A 20,032-nucleotide genomic window follows, 5' to 3' on the forward strand; every position below is an offset into this window, starting at 1 on the left:
GGCATTTTCCCCTAGCACTGAGAGATATGTCTGTACTTATGCCATCTACAGGAGTCTGTATGGCAGCACATGGAGGCTGTTTGTCACTTATACAAAAGTGTGCCGCCTCTCTACTGGAACATACCCCATGTCTGTATGACCGTGAGGTTAAAAGTTTGTCCTACTTGCTTTTACAAATAATACCTGCACAACTTGTAGGACAACAAAATTACTCATCAGAGGCTTGAGCATCTGCTAGATTTCACACATTTCCGAACCAGACATTATCTTCTCAGCCATACTCCCCCTCTCCCAACAAGCTCAAAGTTCACTGATGGTTGCTAGGAGACGTAGATTGTTATTCTTCACTTTTTTTTTCACATGCCTGAAAAACACATCAAAAACTGATTGCACCCATGCAGAAAAAACTGAAACGCTAAACGCAATCACAGACAAAACTGACTGAACTTGCGTGCAAAACCCGTTCTGACCTCCACTTCTCTGACAGGATCACAGAGCGTTGTAATGATTTATGATGCTGTGTAACCCTGAGAGTCCTGGAATCTACCGAATTACACTGACATAATGCTGTCAGTGTAATACAATAGATTACAGGTCTCACATGGGCACACAGCCTTATAAATCATTATCATGCTGTGCGATCCTGTCAGAGAAGTGGAGGCCATACTCCCTCCTCTCCCAAGAAGCTCAAAGTTCTTCTGAAGAAAATATCCAGCTCGTAGTTGGTTCTTGGTTCTTGTTTGTGTAGTTAGGAAGCTTTACCGTGCACTCAGACTGATACATACACATAAGGCGGAAATTAAGACTTTTTTCTGACTCCAGTTTTAATTTAAAAAATCTTGCTGGTTTTGGAGCATCCTTAGGAGGTCTATGTGCCAGAAAATTAAATGTATGCCAGCTAGTAGCTGGCATAGATTTTAATCGTTGTGTTGCAATTTTCAATGGTCTTTCCTTTCTTATTTTTGTAAAAAGTTGGCAAAGTCCTCCAATTAGTCACAAACGGGCACAGCACAATCTAAAACGGGTTATCCCATTAGACAACATATAGTACATGACAATCTCTGTCTAACAAAGCTAGAACCAGCCCTGCACCTCCCATGGAATCAGAGATCTCCCCATTCATTGTTCTGCTAGATTTATATGCCACTGGCAGCTCAAGGGGAGGGTCTTTTCTGCTGCAGCTACGAGGGCGTGTCCGTGCTCTCCCTATCACAGCTCAGGGGGCGTGTCCATGCTCTCCCTGGATAAAACTGGTCATGTGCGGCCTTCTCAGTGAGCCGGATAAAGAAATAAGAAAACAAACAGCAGGTGGCGCCATACAGATACATTTTATTGAATAACTCAGCGGCTATGCAAAATTTTTAATTACATACAATTACAACAGTATTTAGATCCAGGGGCTGGTTTGAAAACTGCTGAATATTTATTGTTTGACAACCCCTTGATTGAAGTAGATCTGCTTCAATAAACAGTCTTAGGCCTCTTGCACACAAAAGTATTTTCATTCCGTTTCTGTTTCGTTTTTTTTTGCGGACCGTATACGGAACCATTAATTTTAATGGGTCCACAAAAAGGTATTCCGTGTCCGTATTTCCGTTCAGCAAAAAACATGTCCTTTTATTGTCCGCATTACGAACAAGGATAGTACTGTTCTATTAGGGGCCAGCTGTTCCGTTCTGCAAAATACGGAATGCACACGGATGTCATCCGTATTTTTTGTGGATCTGTTTTTTTGCTGACCGCAAAATACATATGGTCGTGTGCAAGAGGCCTTAAAGGGTTTCTGTCACCCCACAAAACTCATAATTTTTTTTTTGGATAGTTATATTCCTTATAGCTCGATATAGGAGAATATAATAGTCTTACTTACTTTCATGCGGCCGATTCTTTATAAAACGAAGTTTTAAAATATGTAAATGAGGGCTCTACCAGCAAGTAGGGCGTCTACTTGCTGGTAGCCGCAGCAGCAATCCGCCCCCTCGCCGTGTTGATTGACAGGGCCAGCCGTGATCTCCTCCTCCGGCCGGCCCTGTCAGTAATTCAAAAATTCGCGCGCCTCTGGTCATTCGGCGCAGGCGCTCTGAGATGAGGAGGCTCGTTTCCTCAGCACTCCCTCAGTGCGCCTGCGCCGATGACGTCTTCTCTTTCAGTGATGTCATCGGCGCAGGCGCACTGAGGAGACGAGCCTCCTCATCTCAGAGCGCCTGCGCCGAATGACCAGAGGCGCGCGATTTTTGGAATACTGACAGGGCCGGCCGGAGGAGGAGATCACGGCTGGCCCTGTCAATCAACACGGCGAGGGGGCGGATTGCTGCTGCGGCTACCAGCAAGTAGACGCCCTACTTGCTGGTAGAGCCCTGATTTGCATATTATAAAACTTCGTTTTATAAAGAATCGGCCGCATGAAAGTAAGTAAGACTATTATATTCTCCTATATCGCCCTATAAGGAATCTAACTATCCAAAAAAAATAAAATGAGTTTTGTGGGGTGACAGAAACCCTTTAATGAATCATGGTCCACAACGTAATCAGTCGCCGTTCACACGTCATGTATCTCTTCAACCAGAGTTCCTCTTCCTCAAGTCGCACAATTATTTTTGGTTGCATGACTTTATTGAGACTCCCCCAGCCTTATTTACTATACAGAAAAGATCATCTGGATGTGGGATACGTGGAATTATGTTAGGTCATGCATGCAGGGAACTCCTCCTCTCATAGAGCTTCTTTTCTTTCTCATTTTAGGCTTCATGCCTATGTTCATGTCCGTATTTCTATCCGCAAAGAACGAATCTGCAAATTACGAACACCTTCCATGTGCATGCTGCATTATATTTTTTTTTCCCCATCAATAGGGCTATTGAGGACAAAAATAAAAACTGTGAAAAGCACACACATGAAAAATAGGGTTGTGTGCATGCGGGCTTATGGACCTGAATATATAGAGCGTCCTGTCTGCTTGTTTGCTTTGTGCCATTTGCACAATAACTTGTTAAATATTAAAGGGACTTGTAAACGCCAACTTCTTGTCAGGCTACACTGGGGGTTGTATTTTAACAAAATGTAAAGAACATTAGGTTATGTGTCTGTTTTGTTTAAAGTCAAGACCACCTTCTGGTTTGCAAGTAAAGGACTTCTCCAGATCCATGCACAGGGCTAGATTAAGGTCTCTTTCACACGAGCGAGTTTTCCTGCGCGGGTGCAATGCGCGACGTGAACGCATAGCACCCGCACTGAATCCTGACCCATTCATTTCAATGGGTCTGTGTATATGAGTGTTTTTTTTTTTAACGCATCAGTTCTGCGTTGCGTGAAAAACGCAGCATGTTCTATATTCTGTGTCTTACACGCAACCCTGGACCCATAAAAGTGAATGGGGCTTCAGTGAAAAACGCATTGCATCCGGAAGCAGATCCAGATGCAATGCATTTTTCACTGATGGTTGCTAAGAGATGTTGTTTGTAAACATTCATTTTTTATCACGAGTGTGAAAAACGCATCAAAACACATTGCACCCGCGTGGAAAAAACAACTGAACAAAACTGACTGAACTTGCTTCCAAAATGGTGCGAGTTTCACTGAATGCACCCTGAACGCATCCAGAGCCAATCCGTATCGTTTGTGTGAAGGAGGCCTAAGGTTTCCAGGAGTATTGAGCAGTCCATTCATTGGGGGCCCAAACTCAAGTCCACCTCCACTACATACTGGAGGACACTTAGTAAGGCCTCATGCACACGACCGTTGTGTGTTTTGTGGTCCGGAAATTGCGGACCCGCAAAACACAGATGGCGTCCATGTGCGTTCCGCAAATTGCGGAATGGCACCGACAGCCATTGATATAACTGCCTATTCTTGTCTGTAAAATGGACAAAAATAGGACAGGTTATATATTTTTTGCGGACCACGGAAAATAGGACAGGTTATATATCTTATGCGGCACCATTGAAGTGAATGGGTCCGCATTCCAAGCCGCAAAAACTGTGTCTCGGATGCGGACTAAAACAACAGTCGTGTGCATGAGGCCTTAGACTTATACAGTGCTTTGGAGTAAACCAGGAGAAATATACAGTGCAGTGTGCACCATACTGTAGCGTACTTGCCAACATGAACAAGTTGGACTGCGGAAGGCAGGGAATTTTTTCAGGTTTGGACACACCCCTTTTTCTGAGCCTCCACACCCTCCCATATATATGTCCACCCCTTTCATGATGTGTCCTCCATGCCCTGTGTGGGGAATTTACCAACTACTCTAGGAGTTTGCAGCATTTTTTCTACACCCCCTAAAATTAAGGTTTCACTGTTAGGGTCCATTCACACGTCTGCAAAATGGGTCCGCATCCGTTCCGCAATTTTGCGGAACAGGTGCGGACCCATTTATTTTAAATGCGTCCTGAATGTGCTGTCCGCATCCGCATTTGCGGATCTGCACTTCCGTTTCGCAAAAAAATAGAACATGTCCTATTCTTGTCTGCAATTGCGGACAAGAAAATAAATTTTCTATGAGAGTGCCGGCAATGTGCAGTCCGCAAAATATGGAACGTACATTGCCGATGTCTGTGTTTTGCGGATCCGCAAAACACATACGGACGTGTGAATGGACCCTTAGGCTGGGTTCACAAGAGCATTATCACATTGTGTTATATAATGAAAGTGCTGGATTCAGCATAAAACTAAGGGTACTTTCACATTAGCGTTAATATTTTCCGGTATTGAGATCCGTCATAGGGTCTTAATACTGGAAAAAAAGTTTTCAGTTTTAATTGTCAATGGGGACGAAACGTAACTGAGCAGAACAGTATGCTCCAAAATGCATTCCGTTCCGTTTGGCTGCGTTCTCATAACGGAGAGCAAACCACATCATGCTGCGGTTTGCTTTCCGTCATGGGATGCGGAGCCAACCCCCATTATTTCCAGGGGTTACAGCCACACGTTCAGCCTTTTTGAAGCAGTTTTTTTTAAGCGAAATGAGGCGTGGATCATAACAGGAGAAAAAGTATTAGGCTAGGGCTACGCGGCGACATTTGTCACGCCACTTCTTGACGTTGAAAAGTCAGGCAACTTTTTTTGTAACGATGTAGTTAATGGTGTCACACTGTGACTTGCGACATGCTGCGACACGACAGTCTCAAAAAATGCATCCAAGTTGGATTTCTGTGCGACTGTCGAGCCATTGACTATGACAGATGTCGCAATGTAGTTGAACCCTTTTTGTTGTGGAACTCCTGGTTTTGGCTTCAAAAACTGCATCAAAAACCTGAACGGGCAGCAGCCCCTAGGAATAACGGGGGAGATTTATCAAAACAGAGCTCCTTTTTAAAAGGAAAGGTGGAATCTGATTGGCTGCTATGGGCTACTAAGCCAGTTTTCCGTTACACCAGTTTTGATAAATCTCCCCCTAAGGCCTCATGCACACGACTGTCCGCAATATAGGGGCACCGGCCGTGTGAACACCGTATAACAGAGGCGGACCTATTCACTTAAATGGGTCAGCAATGTGGAAGATACGGTGCTGTGCGGTGCGGAACAGAGGCGCGGCTCGGAAGCACTACAGAGTGCAATCACTACTTTTTTGCGGTGCGGATGTGAAGTGAATGGGTCCATGTCCGCATGTCGGTGCTGGTGCATTGCAGACTGCAGCACAGGCACAGCTGGCACACGGTCGTGTGCACGAGGCCTAATTGTATGAAAATTAGAATTTTGGCATCAGTTTGAAATCTGTAGAAATCAATAGGGTCATCCACACATCCATTTGTATTCTCTCTCCCCCCCATAATACTAATAAAATGACATAAACCCCTGTGGACAGTCTTTGCAGTGTTGTCCTTCTTATCATGTGCCTCCAGTTGATTAGTTAATTTGTAACTCCTGTCTGTAGGAAAACATGTTAAATAGAGCGGCTTCACAGCCAGACAGCTAGTCAGAGGGAAAACATGGCCAAACTTGTGGAGTGTGTCCCTAATTTCTCAGAAGGAAGAAACAAAGAGGTAAGAATGTAATAGTCAGGAATGTGTGTTCGGTATACACCTGTATTCTCTGTTGTATTACGTTACTGTAGTTCTTTCTTAGTATTTGCTTTGTCCTTGGAGTCCCTATACAAAAATGGTGCAATATGATATCCTGTTACTCACGTCTAATTTTGGACGTCTGTGGGGCACATTTACTATGGTGTCAGCGCCTGTTTTTCAGGGGTAAAAAAAAGCAGTTTCAGACTGGGGCACATTTACTAAGCTCACCTTTTTCTCTGTCACCCCCCCCCCCCCCCCCATTGTGCACCCTATTGTAACCTGAACCTTGTACGCTGAACTTGAAACGCAAGTTTGCTCATTCCTATCTATGTGGTCCAGGTTGTTTTTGCCACATCCATTACCCATATTAAGGCAGCCTGTTTGTGGGACATATATTTTGTCTTTCCAGCAAGCTGTGGGTCTTTTTTTTTTTTGCTGCAATGTATGTAATTTGGTTTCACATTTGGTCATGGCTTCAGTTACTCCTGTGTCTGTAATTGAGTCATTTACTGGGACATTTCAGCCCTAGAATATATATATATATATATATATATATATATATATATATATATATATATATATATATATATATATATAATTATATTATTCCCTAAATTAAAGTATACTAGAAAAAAATGTTTCTCTATCCCTGCCTCTACCAATTAGCAAAAAATAAAAATATGACCGCAAAACTTTGTTTATTAGACAAAAAGCTGTTTGGAAACGATAAGCTTGTATAACATTGCAGAACACATCTGAAAAAGTGTGCCAAAAAAACCTCAATGGTGCCACAAAATCATATACATGTGGACCAAAAAATGCATCAATCCCAGAGTGTCGTAGGTTTAAGGCTACTTTCACACTCTCGTTTTGTGCGGATCCGTCATGGACGGATCCATTCAGATAATACGACCGTCTGCATCCGTTCAGAGCGGATCAGTTTGTATTATCTTGAATAAAACTATGGTCCAGAATGATCAAGGTGTAATTCTTTATTCAAGCGGTTTAAAAATATTCCATACAGGTACACAAGTGTCATGAGGAAGGACCTTAATTGAATACGGTCTGAAACGGGTAACGCATGTGTACCTGTATGGAATATTTTTGAACCGCTTGAATAAAGAATTATACCTTGATCATTTGGCGCTGGACCATAAAGTTTTTTTTTAAAGTTCCACTTATAGTGCACCCAGATGCTATGTCCTGGCTCAAGACAAAGATACACAGGTGAGAGCTGCCTTTGTTTGCTTCAGTTTGTACAATCTGTAACATAGCCAAGACAGATCCGTCTTGAACACCACTGAAAGTCAATGGAGGACTGATCTGTTTTCTATTGTGTCAGTAAAAAAAACTTTCTGTCCCCATTGACTTACATATTTGTGGTAGGAGCTAATCGAGGAACAGAGTAGGCATGCCTAAGTACTGCCCTGAACCAACTGGCTGGAGTGTGCCCGCTGCCAGTGACTAGGTAAGGCCTAGATAAGTGGGCAAAGAGAACCGGCCCGGAGTAGGGTGCAATGTATTTATTGGAGCATCATGGAACCCATAAAGCCCAAAGAACGAAAGGCTCTGACAATCTCAACTCGCGGATTGGGAATGTACCTTGCGTAGCAGGACGACCGCTAACGACCCACCTTGCGGATGACGTGTGCCGGTACCTGATGACTGGATGCTGCGGAAGCGGCCCCTACGCGAGAGGAGTGCCCGGATACCATGCTAGGGTTGAACCCCAACCCTGCCGCCAGGATGTGGATATTGGAGACAAACTGGGCCGAAGAAGCGGGGCCTTCCGTTAATTGGGAGCAACGGGTCGTCTAACGCAGGAGACTGGAGTGAGGCCAGAAGCTCTTGGAGCGCCTTGACGGGACACCAACAGTTGGCCGTAGGGAAGAACTCTACCTCCGTGGGAGGACCAGCCTGATTGAACTTGGTGGCTGGGATGGACAGTATGAAGTGGATGTTGCCTGAGCAGGGTCGCTCGGTTGACCGTGCCGCAGGTGAACTCCCCGGGTCTAAGAACCCAGAGACCCTAGGTACATGGCTGCTTTGGTGATGATGCTTGCTGAGTGCCCAAAAGGGAGACCGTCTAGGGCTACAGACAATCTGCGGAAAAAACTCGCCTGACACTGGTTGCCTACGCACCTGGACCGCCGCGCTAACGCTGAGGGTGGCTTTGATGGCCTGATACGAAAAATGGATTTGGCAGAGGGGTCGCCGAGCATCCGATGGTGTTGAATGCTGGCCAAATACAGCTTGATGGTGTTAAATGACAAGTGGCGGTGCGTGTGGCAATGGGCTATAAAGCCATGAGAAACGTGAGGAACCCTAACAGGGACTGGAGTTCCCACTTGGACAGGACCCTGGAAGAAGCCGCGGATGAAACGGCGGCCTGGATCTTAGCCAGCTTGGCGGCCGCCACGGGGGCCTGAAGCCTGGCAAGAAGCTGGAGCAACTAGCCCAGCCCGAGGGGACGCCCTGAGGTCCCTTGATCAGGAATCGGGGTGCAGACTGCCCAGGTGAGATTAAGAAAAACCATGACGTAGCAATGAACACAAGAATGCCGCTTGAGTGGGAGCAGAGTACAATACCTGATGTAACCACAGTTGTCGAGATAATGGATGACCATGTCCAAACCCCCATGATGACCCGGATCCAATGCAATCAGGGATTCAAACATGCGGAACCTGAACCGGATAAACAGGAACCACTGGATACTGCTGGAAAAAACCCAGAGCGTTTCAGGCAAATATATCGGATACTGAGTGATTCAGGCAAATGCGAACAACCTGCGGGAAAAAGGAGCTGAGAGAATCAGGCAAATGCGACCAACCTGTGGGAAAAAAGACCTGAGCGATTCAGGGAATACGTAACCTGAGTGAATCAAGAAAAAACACACAACCTGGAGATACTGCCAACCTGAAAGAGATGGGAAAATACCTAAACCTGAGCGATTCAGGGAAACACCTGACCTGAGTGATTCGGGGAAAACGTAAAACCTGAGTGACTTGGGCACATACATAACCTGAGCGATCCAGAAAACATGAACCCGGGCGATTCTGGAAACATAAAACCCGAGTGATTCAGGTAAATACATGAACCTGAACTGGCCAACAGATGACTTAAATCACTGTTGCATTCAAGTTCCTGACTTAGTTTAGCTTGCAGGCGTCTGCAAGGTGTCGCCGGATAGAACAGCCCCATCATCATACCTGCGGCGCCGTCCCCGCCTGCCCCCCTCTCTCCCGAGCCGCGCCGCACCAACTTGCGGCGCGTGCGCCGGAAGCTGGAGGGGGGAGGCGTCTGGGTGATGCATGCTCCGGTAGCAGTCGCGAGGCCGGGAGCCAGCGTGGAGCTTCCGGCCGGGCTGTGAATGGGGGGAACACGAGGTGCCCGTGGCAGGCGCGTCTGCCCGGGCCGCAGAGCGGTGAAACTTGTGGGAGGCGATGCGGCTGGCTGCACGAACCGAGATGAGGACTGAAGACACGACTGAAGATGCGACCGGAAGTGACGTCAGGCGCAGGTGATGCTAAGCAAAGAAACGGGCGCCCTCCTGCTTGTACCAGGGGGTTTAAATAGGGGAGGTCGCTCCACCCACAATTACAGGCTGCACGCAGCCTTAACTATTTGTGGTAGGAGCTAATCGAGGAACAGAGTAGGCATGCCTATGTACTGCCCTGAACCAACTGGCTGGAGTGTGCCCGGTGCCAGTGACGAGGTAAGGCCTAGATAAGTGGGCCACCCAGGAGGAGTGAATGAAAAAGGGGATGGGAGGGAGGGGCAAAGAAACGGGCGCCCTTCTGCTTGTACCAGGGGATTTAAATAGGGGAGGTCGTTCCACCCACAATTACAGGCTGCACGCAGCCTTAAAATAAAAATATATATATATATTATAATTTATTTTTTGTCTCAATTAGCAACTGATTTTGTGCCTGTTTAGGAGTAATTTGCGCCTTCGTCTCAAAATAAGGCTACTTGCACATGTCCGTTTTGGTCCTCATCTGAGCCGCAGTTGATGTGGCCCCGTTCACTTCAATGGGGCTGCAAAAGATGCGGACAGCACTCCGTGTGCTGTCCGCATCCATTGCTCTGTTCTGTGGTCCGCAAAAAAAAACATAACCTGTCCGTTTTGCGGACAAGAATAGGCAGTTATATTAATGGCTGTCCGTCCTGTTTCGCAAATTGCGGAAAGCACACTGACACCATCTGTGTTTTGCGGATCCGCAATTTGCGGACCGCAAAACACAACGGTTGTGTGCATATAGCCTAAGAATTGGATGAACAATTTTGGAGTGGTATTCGTTTAGCGCCTTATTTCTGATGTATTTATCTTGATGCGCCTTTTTTTTGTGCCTGAATTAGGCGCATGTTATTTTTTTTTATATTTTTTTTCCTACGCCACTCCTGATCAGGCTTATTTTTTTCATCTGTTTTAAACTAAAAAAATAATTTCACTGAAGGAGGTAGTTGCGACGTTTTCCCCAGTTTTTTGAGAATTTTTATTTTTTTTTTCATGTGCAAATCAGGGAGACAAATCTTAATGAATATGTCTTGAATTAATTATGAGGGGGCGGAGCCGAATACAGAGCTAAGCAGAAGCAGCATAGCTGAGCTCCAGCAGCCACAGCAAAGATCCATTTTGCCGCCCCCTCATGTCACGCACACCCTGCCAGGCACACACTCACTGACTCACTCACTGCCAGGCACTCACTCACTCACTGCCAGGCACTCACTCACTCACTGCCAGGCACTCACTCACTCACTGCCAGGCACTCACTCACTCACTGCCAGGCACTCACTCACTCACTGCCAGGCACTCACTCACTCACTGCCAGGCACTCACTCACTCACTGCCAGGCACTCACTCACTCACTGCCAGGCACTCACTCACTCACTGCCAGGCAGGCACTCACTCACAGGCAGGCACTCACTCACTCACAGGCAGGCACTCACTCACTCACAGGCAGGCACTCACTCACTCACAGGCAGGCACTCACTCACTCACAGGCAGGCACTCACTCACTCACAGGCAGGCACTCACTCACTCACTGCCAGTCACGCACTCACTCACTGCCAGGCAGGCACTCACTCACTGCCTGGCAGGCACTCACTCACTGCCTGGCAGGCACTCACTCACTGCCTGGCAGGCACTCACTCACTGCCTGGCAGGCACTCACTCACTGCCTGGCAGGCACTCACTCACTGCCTGGCAGGCACTCACTCACTGCCTGGCAGGCACTCACTCACTGCCTGGCAGGCACTCACTGCCTGGCAGGCACTCACTCACTGATTGACTGGCAGGCACTCACTCACTGATTGACTGGCAGGCACTCACTCACTGATTGACTGGCAGGCACTCACTCACTGATTGACTGGCACTCACTCACTCACTGATTGACTGGCACTCACTGATTGACTGGCACTCACTGATTGACTGGCACTCACTGATTGGCTGGCACTCACTGATTGGCTGGCACTCACTGACTGACTGTGCGCACACAAACAAAGTACGACGTTTCGGCTACACAGTAGCCTTTGTCAAGTATACAAAAGGTAAAAACTGGCAATGTTAAATACAGATATGTGACCTCTCCCACCACATGTTGGAGCCAATCATTAAAGGGCTCCGTCCACTCAATGCATCAGTGCAATTAGAAACAGCCTCTTCAGTAATCAGGCCATCTGATTCATATAATGAAATAAATGTGTACCTGAAACATATAAACATTGTCCAATAGCGCTAGACATATTCCCATCCATCTCGGCGTCTGGCCGACCCAACAACAGAGTAGGGACTCTCTTGGACTTGTAGTATTCCCTTAGCGTGCTGAGGTGCATTTCTGTGGTAGTGAGCCTCTTGGACTCCTGTTCAAACTTCCTTTTCAACAGGTCAATTGAAGGAGTACTGAGGAATGTCACATCCGTGGCATCCTCATTAACCAACCTGTGAACGAGATGCAGTGTACTCAAGTTAGGGTTAATAGTGTTCCTGGGTGTTGTAGTGCAATCGTGACCACTAACCTGGGACAGCTGACTCTCTGCAAGGGCAGGTAGTGATAGGTAGTGTTCGTGACGCCAGTGCCAAGTAACAGTGGCACGCCGTTTGCTGATAGCAGGAATAACTGAGGAACCACGTGATGATAAAACAGAACTTGAACTTTACTTGAGCTTTAGTAGTCATCATACATGGACATAGATGGAAGCGCAGTTCCTTTGAAGACAGTTGGCTTCGGTACATTTAATGCAGGCAATATGTAGCAAGGTGATCTCAGAGGGTTAATGTCACGGATGGTGTACAGGAAACAAGACAATACCATATAAACAATGTCTCTCTGGATCCACAACTAAGGAACAAAGGGAGACCCCTGCAATAGAGCTGCCGCTCTCCCTCACTGCTCAGCCTATGCGAACACCCCAAAGGTGGATGGCCGCATATCCACGTTCCTCGGCTATCTATTACCTGAAGACCCTACAATAGTGAAGGGACACGACCACCGGCTCCCTACACTGACACGGAGGGAGTCAGGGTCACCTGGATCCAGAAAAGACAAAAACATAAATACATAAACAGCACTTATCTGCAGACGACTGAGGACTGGGAACTGGGAACAGCATGCACACACACTCCAGGAAGTTGTATCAGCCGCACACTACTGCATTATGGGGAGGAACTTAAAGGGTAGCGATCAGTCTGACTGCATGACAGCTGAGATAGACTAACGAGATGAGAAACTAAACCAAAACAAAGAAATTCAAGGAGGAGGATCTGAGAAGCTCCTGTGAGCGCTTCTCAGCTGTCTGGCTGTGACAGTTAAACACAGGACTTGCAGTACAGGCGGCTTGCACTCTATTCCTGACTGATCCTGGGACATGGAAACTATTCTCCAAGGCCCAATGCCCTAGCTCTGGCGTATATCCTTGGGTCTGTAATTATCAAGTACCTCCTCTGCTGTCTTTAGTACCTCCTTGCTTTCCTAGACTTGCCTCTGCCTCTCTGTTTCCTCAGGCTGGTTAACCGTGGTGTTCCTGCTTCTGCTAATATGGACTCAGGAGGGGAACCTTCTACTTGGATCTGGAACCCGGTTACAGGGACTGCGATGCCCTCTCCTAGTCTGCAGGCTCCAGGCCTGCTCTGCTTTCACAGGCTCATGGCCTGGACTTAACTCAGACACAGTCTAATCTCCTCATTCCTTTCCCTGACTGGGCCTTATATAACCTAGGGCTCCCTAGCTCCCTCTATTGACTCAGAGCTGGAATGACACCCCTAGCAGGCCTGCACATGCACATTTCACAGTAACAGGGAAGTACATAGCATTACATTACATTATATTTTATGAAGATGACTTATACCAACCTCCCCATAAATAAGGGGAAACGACAGCACACAAGTGACCCTTCTGTAGTGACTGGCATTACAGCTCCCGTACACTACAAATGGGGTACCCGGTCTTCAATTTACTGTGACTTCCTCCTCTGAGGAGTTAGTTTCTTGACGTCAGGGTTTACATTGAAGAGGGCCAGATGAAAACAGACTTGTACAAGAAGCCTACCGACAGGAATAACCTCCTGAGATATGACAGTTGTCATCCCAGCCACATGTTAGATTCCTTGCCTTGGTGTCAGATGCTGCGTGTTAGACGAGTAGTATCTGATCATGTATTCAGCAATCAGATTAACGTGATGTGTAATACATTTTCTCAGAGGAGGTATCCTGGTGGGTTATTGCATAGGTCTAGGGCCAGGGTCTCCTTGGTTGACAGTGTCCACATTTCAGTCTTCTACAAGCAGGGATGCGGCACTTATCCCGTTTGTTTCCACTTATGGCAACCACAGTGCTGAGAACACCTATTTTGAGAAAAGAGTGGCATATCCTTCATAGAGTTTTTCCTATCGCCCATGACAGCACCACCGGAGAGGAGGATCCGCCCCACAGAGACAGGAAACCTGCAGAATAAAACGGGCGGGCATACTCCTCCTCTTCAGTGTGGTTTCCTGTCTCTGGGAAGCCTGCAGATCGGCATGCTGGATCCTTCCCTCCGGTGGTTCCCCACTTACCTGCGATCCCTGGAAGTGCGGTGGGAGCTGGCAGAGGCACATCTGAGCTCCGGAGGGGGCGGCAGTGTGCGGGGAGACGGCGGCATGTGTTACGCCGGAAGAAACGCTGACCACCAGGGGGGGGAAGAGGAGCGGCTCCGGCTGTGAGTAGGCCGTGGATCGCTCCTAAAGTCACATGACGCCAGCTGTGACGTCATCTACAGGCGCCTATGAGAGGTGCACGAGTTGTCGGCCCGGCGTCTCTTCCGATTAGGCCATGGAGGATGAGAGCCTTCAGAAGCGATCTGAGGATCCCACAGTTCCTGCCCCGGCTAAGCCCAAAAAAGTGGGGGCAAAGAAAAATAAGGAGTGTGCGTTATGCAGCAGGGGGTTGCCATCTGAATGGTAAGATGGAAATGTCTAAACATAACTATTGTTATAGCTTAGACGGAGTATCGCTGGGTAATTACATTTTGACCTGCAAACCTGTGTAATTCATTTCCCAGGGATAAGATGTGCCAGCCCTGTATAGATAGGACGGTGGCTGAAGAGTCTCCCTCATTTTACAAATGTTTGCAGACATTGGTACGCTCTGAGATTAATGCATCCCAGGTAGCCCAGAAACGGCTAAAACCAGAGCACCTTCCAGAGAACCCCCTTCGTCAGACGAGGGTGAGATCCCTTCTTCAGTATTTTGTCCTTCTGATATCTCATCACAGGACTCGTCGGGGGAAGAAGAAATAGGGGGGAGACCCTGTTTTCCGGTTGAAGACACCGAGAAACTCCTTAAAGCTATTCGCTCGACTATGGGCATAGAAGAAATTCGGGAACCCCGCTCAGTTCAGGATATTATGTTCGGGGGGTTGGAGTCCAGGCAGCATGGTACCTTTCCAGTGCAGAAAAATGTATCAGCATTGATTAAAGGAGAGTGGAAAAAACCCAATAGGAGGGTATTTATTTCCAGAAGTCTTAAGCGTAAATATCCTTTTAAGGAGGAAGATTCTGCGTCTTGGGATAAAGCACCTAGGATAGATGTGGCCATATCTAAAGTTTCCAGGAAAACGGCCCTACCATTTGATGACACAGGAATCTTGAAAGACCCGCTGGATAAAAAGGCGGATGCCTTTCTGAAAGGGGCTTGGGAGGCATCAACCTCTTCTTTTAGGCCTAGTATAGCCTCCACTTGCACGGCCCGGTCTCTGATTGTATGGTTGGAAGAGATTGAATCCCAATTAAAAAATAGATGCCCCCGTGAAGAGATATTAGCCTCCCTCCCTACAATTAGGAAGGCTGCAGACTTTCTGGCGGATGCCTCAGCCGACTCGGTTAGGTTGGCAGCCAGATCAGCGGCTTTGTCCAATTCTGCACGGAGAACTCTTTGACTGAAGGGCTGGTCTGGGGACATTGCTTCTAAGTCTAAGCTCTGTGGTGTTCCATGTGAAGGGTAATACCTTTTCGGTCCAAGTCTGGACGACCTGCTAGATTAAAGCGGCACAGGAAGAAAAAGTTTCCGGGGTTTCAGGGATCTTTTTCTAACAAATAGGTTTAGTCGGTCCTTTCATCCCTTTAGGGGTAGCCAGGAACAAGATAGGAGAACAAGGGAGGACCGATTCAGAGGTCAGAGGAAAAATAGAAATTATTTCTTCAACCAGTCCTCCGCAGACAAAAGAGAGCCTGAACAACAATGACGCCAGGATTCCGGTTGGAGGCAGGCTGAAGGTCTTCTTAACGGAGTGGAAGAAAATTTCCCTAAGTCTGTGGATTTTAGATACAGTCAGCAAAGGGTTAAAGTTGGAATTCCTTCAGTCCCCTCCGGCCCGATTCCTTCCAACCATAGTTCCTCCTTCGGTCTTAGGGAAGTCAGTGATACAGGCAGAGGTGCTGAAATTAATAGAGAAATCTGTCTTGATCCCAGTATTAAAGGAAGAAGTAGGCAGAGGATTCTACTCTCCTCTTTTTTTTTGGTCAAAAAAACAGACGGTTCCTTCAGGACCATTCTAAATCTGAAAAAATTAAATCAGTTCATTCAGCCCAAAAGATTCAAAATGGAAACAGTACGATCAACAATCAATCTTCTTTACCCCTTATGCTTCATGGCTGTTCTCGACTTAAAAGACGCATATTACCACGTCCCCATTGCAATAGAACACCAGAGGTTTTTAAGGGTGGCCATCCAGTTGAAGGGTCAACTGGAACATTTCCAATTCCAGGCTCTACCCTTTGGCCTTTCCATGGCCCCAAGGGTGTTTACAAAATTAGTGGCGGAAGTAGCAGCCCACATAAGGGAAAAGGACATTCTCTTCGTCCCTTACCTGGACGACTTTTTAATAGTAGATCAGACGGAAGGAGCGTGCATCTGGGCAGTATCAGAGATCCGGGTTATCCTGGACAGGTTAGGGTGGATAATAAACGAGGAGAAGTCAAGACCCCGTCCATCGAGGAGGCAGACCTTCTTGGGCCTAAAACTGGACTCTTCTCTCCAGAAAACCTTCTTACCTACAAGCAAGGTAGTAGTTGTCCAGAACAAGATCCGAAATCTAACCCGGAGACCGGTTTACTTCAGTAAGGACAGCAATGTCGGTCCTCGGCTCCCTCACATCCTGTATTCCGGGAGTAAGGTGGGCTCAGCTGCACTCCAGAGCTTTACAGTGGGAAATCCTGTCTGCTTGGAAGGAAAGCCGGTCCTTAAATGCAAAAAATGGACGTCTCAGTCCAAACCTTACAGAAGCTATCATGGTGGCTGGATACGGAAAATCTCGTCCAGGGGATCCCGTGGAAAACGGGCGGATTAGTGTGCTTAACTACAGATGCAAGCCCTTGGGGGTGGGGTGCCCACATTCAAGGAACTTCCTTCCAGGGTCGTTGGAACCCCCTACAAAAAGTAGAGTCCTCCAACCTGAAAGAATTGATGGCAGTCGGCCTTGCGATGAGAGCCTCCCTTCCAAAGATAAAAGGGAAGGACCTAAGGATCCTTTCGGACAACAGGACTGTAGTCTCCTATTTGAACAGGCAGGGAGGGACAAGATGCAGGGCTCTTATGGAGGAAGCTTATGTCACTCTGAGTCTGGCAGAAAGGGTATGCACCTCGATTTCAGCAGTCCACATCAGAGGGGTAGAGAACAGACAGGCGGATTTTCTGAGCCGTCATACCCTGTCCCAGGGGGAATGGTCCCTAGACCCCATGGTTTTCCAGAGGATAGTAGATCTTTGGGGGTTCCCCGAAATCGACTTATTTGCCACGTATTTAAACAAGAAGGTGGCCAAATTTTATTCCCTAAGCAGAGCGGGATCTCCCTGTGGGATAGACGCCCTGACACAGGAGTGGAATTTCCGCCTGGCTTATGCCTTTCCCCCTCTTCCCCTGAGTTTTACGGAAAATCAGGGAGGAGTGGGCCACAGTGATCCTGATTGCGCCCTTCTGGCCCAGGAGGTCCTGGTTCACGGGACTCCGAACCATGTCGATTGCCGATCCCTGGGTGCTTCCGACGGTCCGGGGCCTTCTGAGTCAGGGACCTGTGAGACATCCAGCTGTATACAGCCTACATTTAACGGCCTGGATTTTGAAAGGTGGTTATTAGAAAAGGAAGGGTTCTCTAATGCCTTGGTTTCTACCCTGCTAAAAAGTAAAAAGGAGGTTACTATAAAGATCTATAGCAGAGTTTGGCACAAGTTCCTAAATTTTGCCCAGATCCAGTTAAGGAGCCTACCTAGGGTTGCTCCCTTGCATTCTATTCTTGAGTTTCTCCAGAAAGGTCTAGAGATGGGTCTATCAGTCAGTACCCTGAGAGTTCAGGTCTCTGCCCTGTCGATTTCTTTTTAATCAGAACATGGCTAATAGCCCTTGGGTTGCCAGGTTTTTTAGAGCTGTGGAGAAGGTCTTCCTTGGTGGTAGTTCCAAAAGCCCCCCCCCCTGGAGTCTGGAGGTGGTATTAAAAGCTTTGTCTGGGCCCCCCTTTGAGCCCATTGATTCTATTTCAATTAAGCACCTTACGTTAAAGCTATCCGTTCTGATAGCCTTGACTTCTGCTCGGAGGATTGGTGAGATCCAGGCCATCTCCATCAACCCTCCGTATACCTTGATTCTAGAGGACAAAGTTATCATCCGTCCTGACCCGGCTTTTCTTCCAAAAGTCGCCACCAAATTCCACCGCTCTCAGGAGATTGTTCTTCCCACACTCTGTCAAAATCCTTCCTCTGAGGAAGAAGAATCTCTCCACTGTCTGGATGTCAAGAGAGCTCTTTTGGCCTATCTGTCCTCTACTTCTTCCTGGTGGAAATCTTCCTCGCTCTTCTTACAGTTTCAAGGGAGAAACAAAGGTTCTGCTGCCTCAAAGAGTTCTATATCTCGGTGGGTCGTGTCAGCCATCTCCTTATCCTACCTTTCATCGGGGTTGTCTCCCCCGGGGGGCCTAAGGGCCCACTCGACCAGGGCGGTGGCTGCTTCCTGGGCTGAGAAGTCTTCTGTTCCAATGGAGAAAATTTGTGAGGCAGCGACCTGGTCTTCCCCTTTGACCTTTTTTAGGCACTATAGGTTGGACTTGAACTCTTCTGGTGATCCTTCCTTTGGTAAAGGGGTTCTTCTTTCTACTTCCCACCCTTATGGATTACTCTAGTAAATCTCCGGTGGTGCTGTCATGGGCGATAGGAAAAAATGGTATTACTTACCGGTAATTTGATTTTACAGAGCCCATGACAGCACCCTGGGTTTCCCTCCCTGGTGGTTCTTCCTTATTACACGGGTGTTGCAAAAAAAATAAAAAAATAAAAAAATATATATATATATATATATTTTTTTTTTTTTTTTTGCAACACCCGTGTAATAAGGAAGAACCACCAGGGAGGGAAACCCAGGGTGCTGTCATGGGCTCTGTAAAATCAAATTACCGGTAAGTAATACCATTTTTCCGACTATATATAAATTTGACAGTCCGCCATTGATGGCATACAAACGGGGCACCAATTTCCGTGACAAGCTGATTAAGACTGACATTGGAGGTGTTTTTAAAGGGGGTCAAACTTGCGTTAAACCCAGAAAGATGGGGAACTTCCCATGTTTGGGTTGTTGTAACTGTGGGAATATGTTAAAGGGGAACACCTTTGTACACCCTTACAGTGGCAAGAAATACAACATTGCAGGATATTATACATGTCGGTCCAAGTTTGTAATCTATATGATTGTTTGTCCCTGCAGTTTGATCTATGTGGGAGAAACAACCATGTAAATTAGGGAGCGTATTAACAAACACAAAAGCACCATTAGGAAAAAATGGTGGACAAACCGGTGGCTAAGCATTTTGTTGACTGTGGACATTGTCAGCCAATTGAGATTTGGGGTCATTGACTCTGATGTCCCCAAGAGGGGTGGTGATAGGGAGCGCATGTTGAGGAAAAAGAGCTGAAATGGATCTTTACATTACAATTGCTACAACCCCAGGGACTCAACATTGAATTTAATGTAAACAGTGTAGATGGGTAGTGTTCTGTTCATGTCTAACTCAGTATAGAGAATGTTTGTTTGTTTTTAATGGTAGATTATGGTTTATTTATATTTTGTTTTGATCACTAAATTCACATGTCTATTCACAATATATCGGTTATGTATTTGATACATTGTTTCATCCGGTTCCATTGGATTTAAGCCTTTTTTTTTCCCCCCATATCCATCAAATTTTAAATGGCCATTCTCTGTGTCCGACCTCATATAACATCCATCTAGATAGTGGATATATTGATTTGCCCCTGTGTGGTTGTCTGTGTGTGACATGATTTTGTCCCCATTGACACACACAGGCCGAATAGTTAGGTCTGTTGACAGGACCTTCCAGTTGGTTTAACTTTCATGTGTGCAAAGGACCTTGCGCTCAACACGTGATGATCATGTGACTCGATGACACATTATGCACGTGACTGACGGCTACGCGTCATGGACATGCGCACTGCGACTGGCCAGACGCCGAGATGGATGGGAATATGTCTAGCGTTATTGGACGATGTTTGTT

The 20,032-nt window shown here is 46.9% G+C and overlaps 1 protein-coding gene across 1 annotated transcript in view; it reads left to right on the forward strand.

Annotated features, from left to right (window-relative positions):
- Positions 1–5,895: 5,895 nt before the first annotated feature.
- Positions 5,896–20,032, forward strand: part of FTCD (formimidoyltransferase cyclodeaminase) — a 71,826-nt gene continuing 57,689 nt past the window's right edge. The window contains exon 1 of the mRNA XM_040441877.1: positions 5,896–5,981. Coding sequence (XP_040297811.1) covers positions 5,928–5,981 — 54 coding nt within the window. The 5' untranslated portion in view covers positions 5,896–5,927. The remainder of the gene's footprint in view (positions 5,982–20,032) is intronic.

This window comes from Bufo bufo, chromosome 7 (assembly GCF_905171765.1).
Source record: "Bufo bufo chromosome 7, aBufBuf1.1, whole genome shotgun sequence".
Taxonomy (NCBI): Eukaryota; Metazoa; Chordata; class Amphibia; order Anura; family Bufonidae; genus Bufo; species Bufo bufo.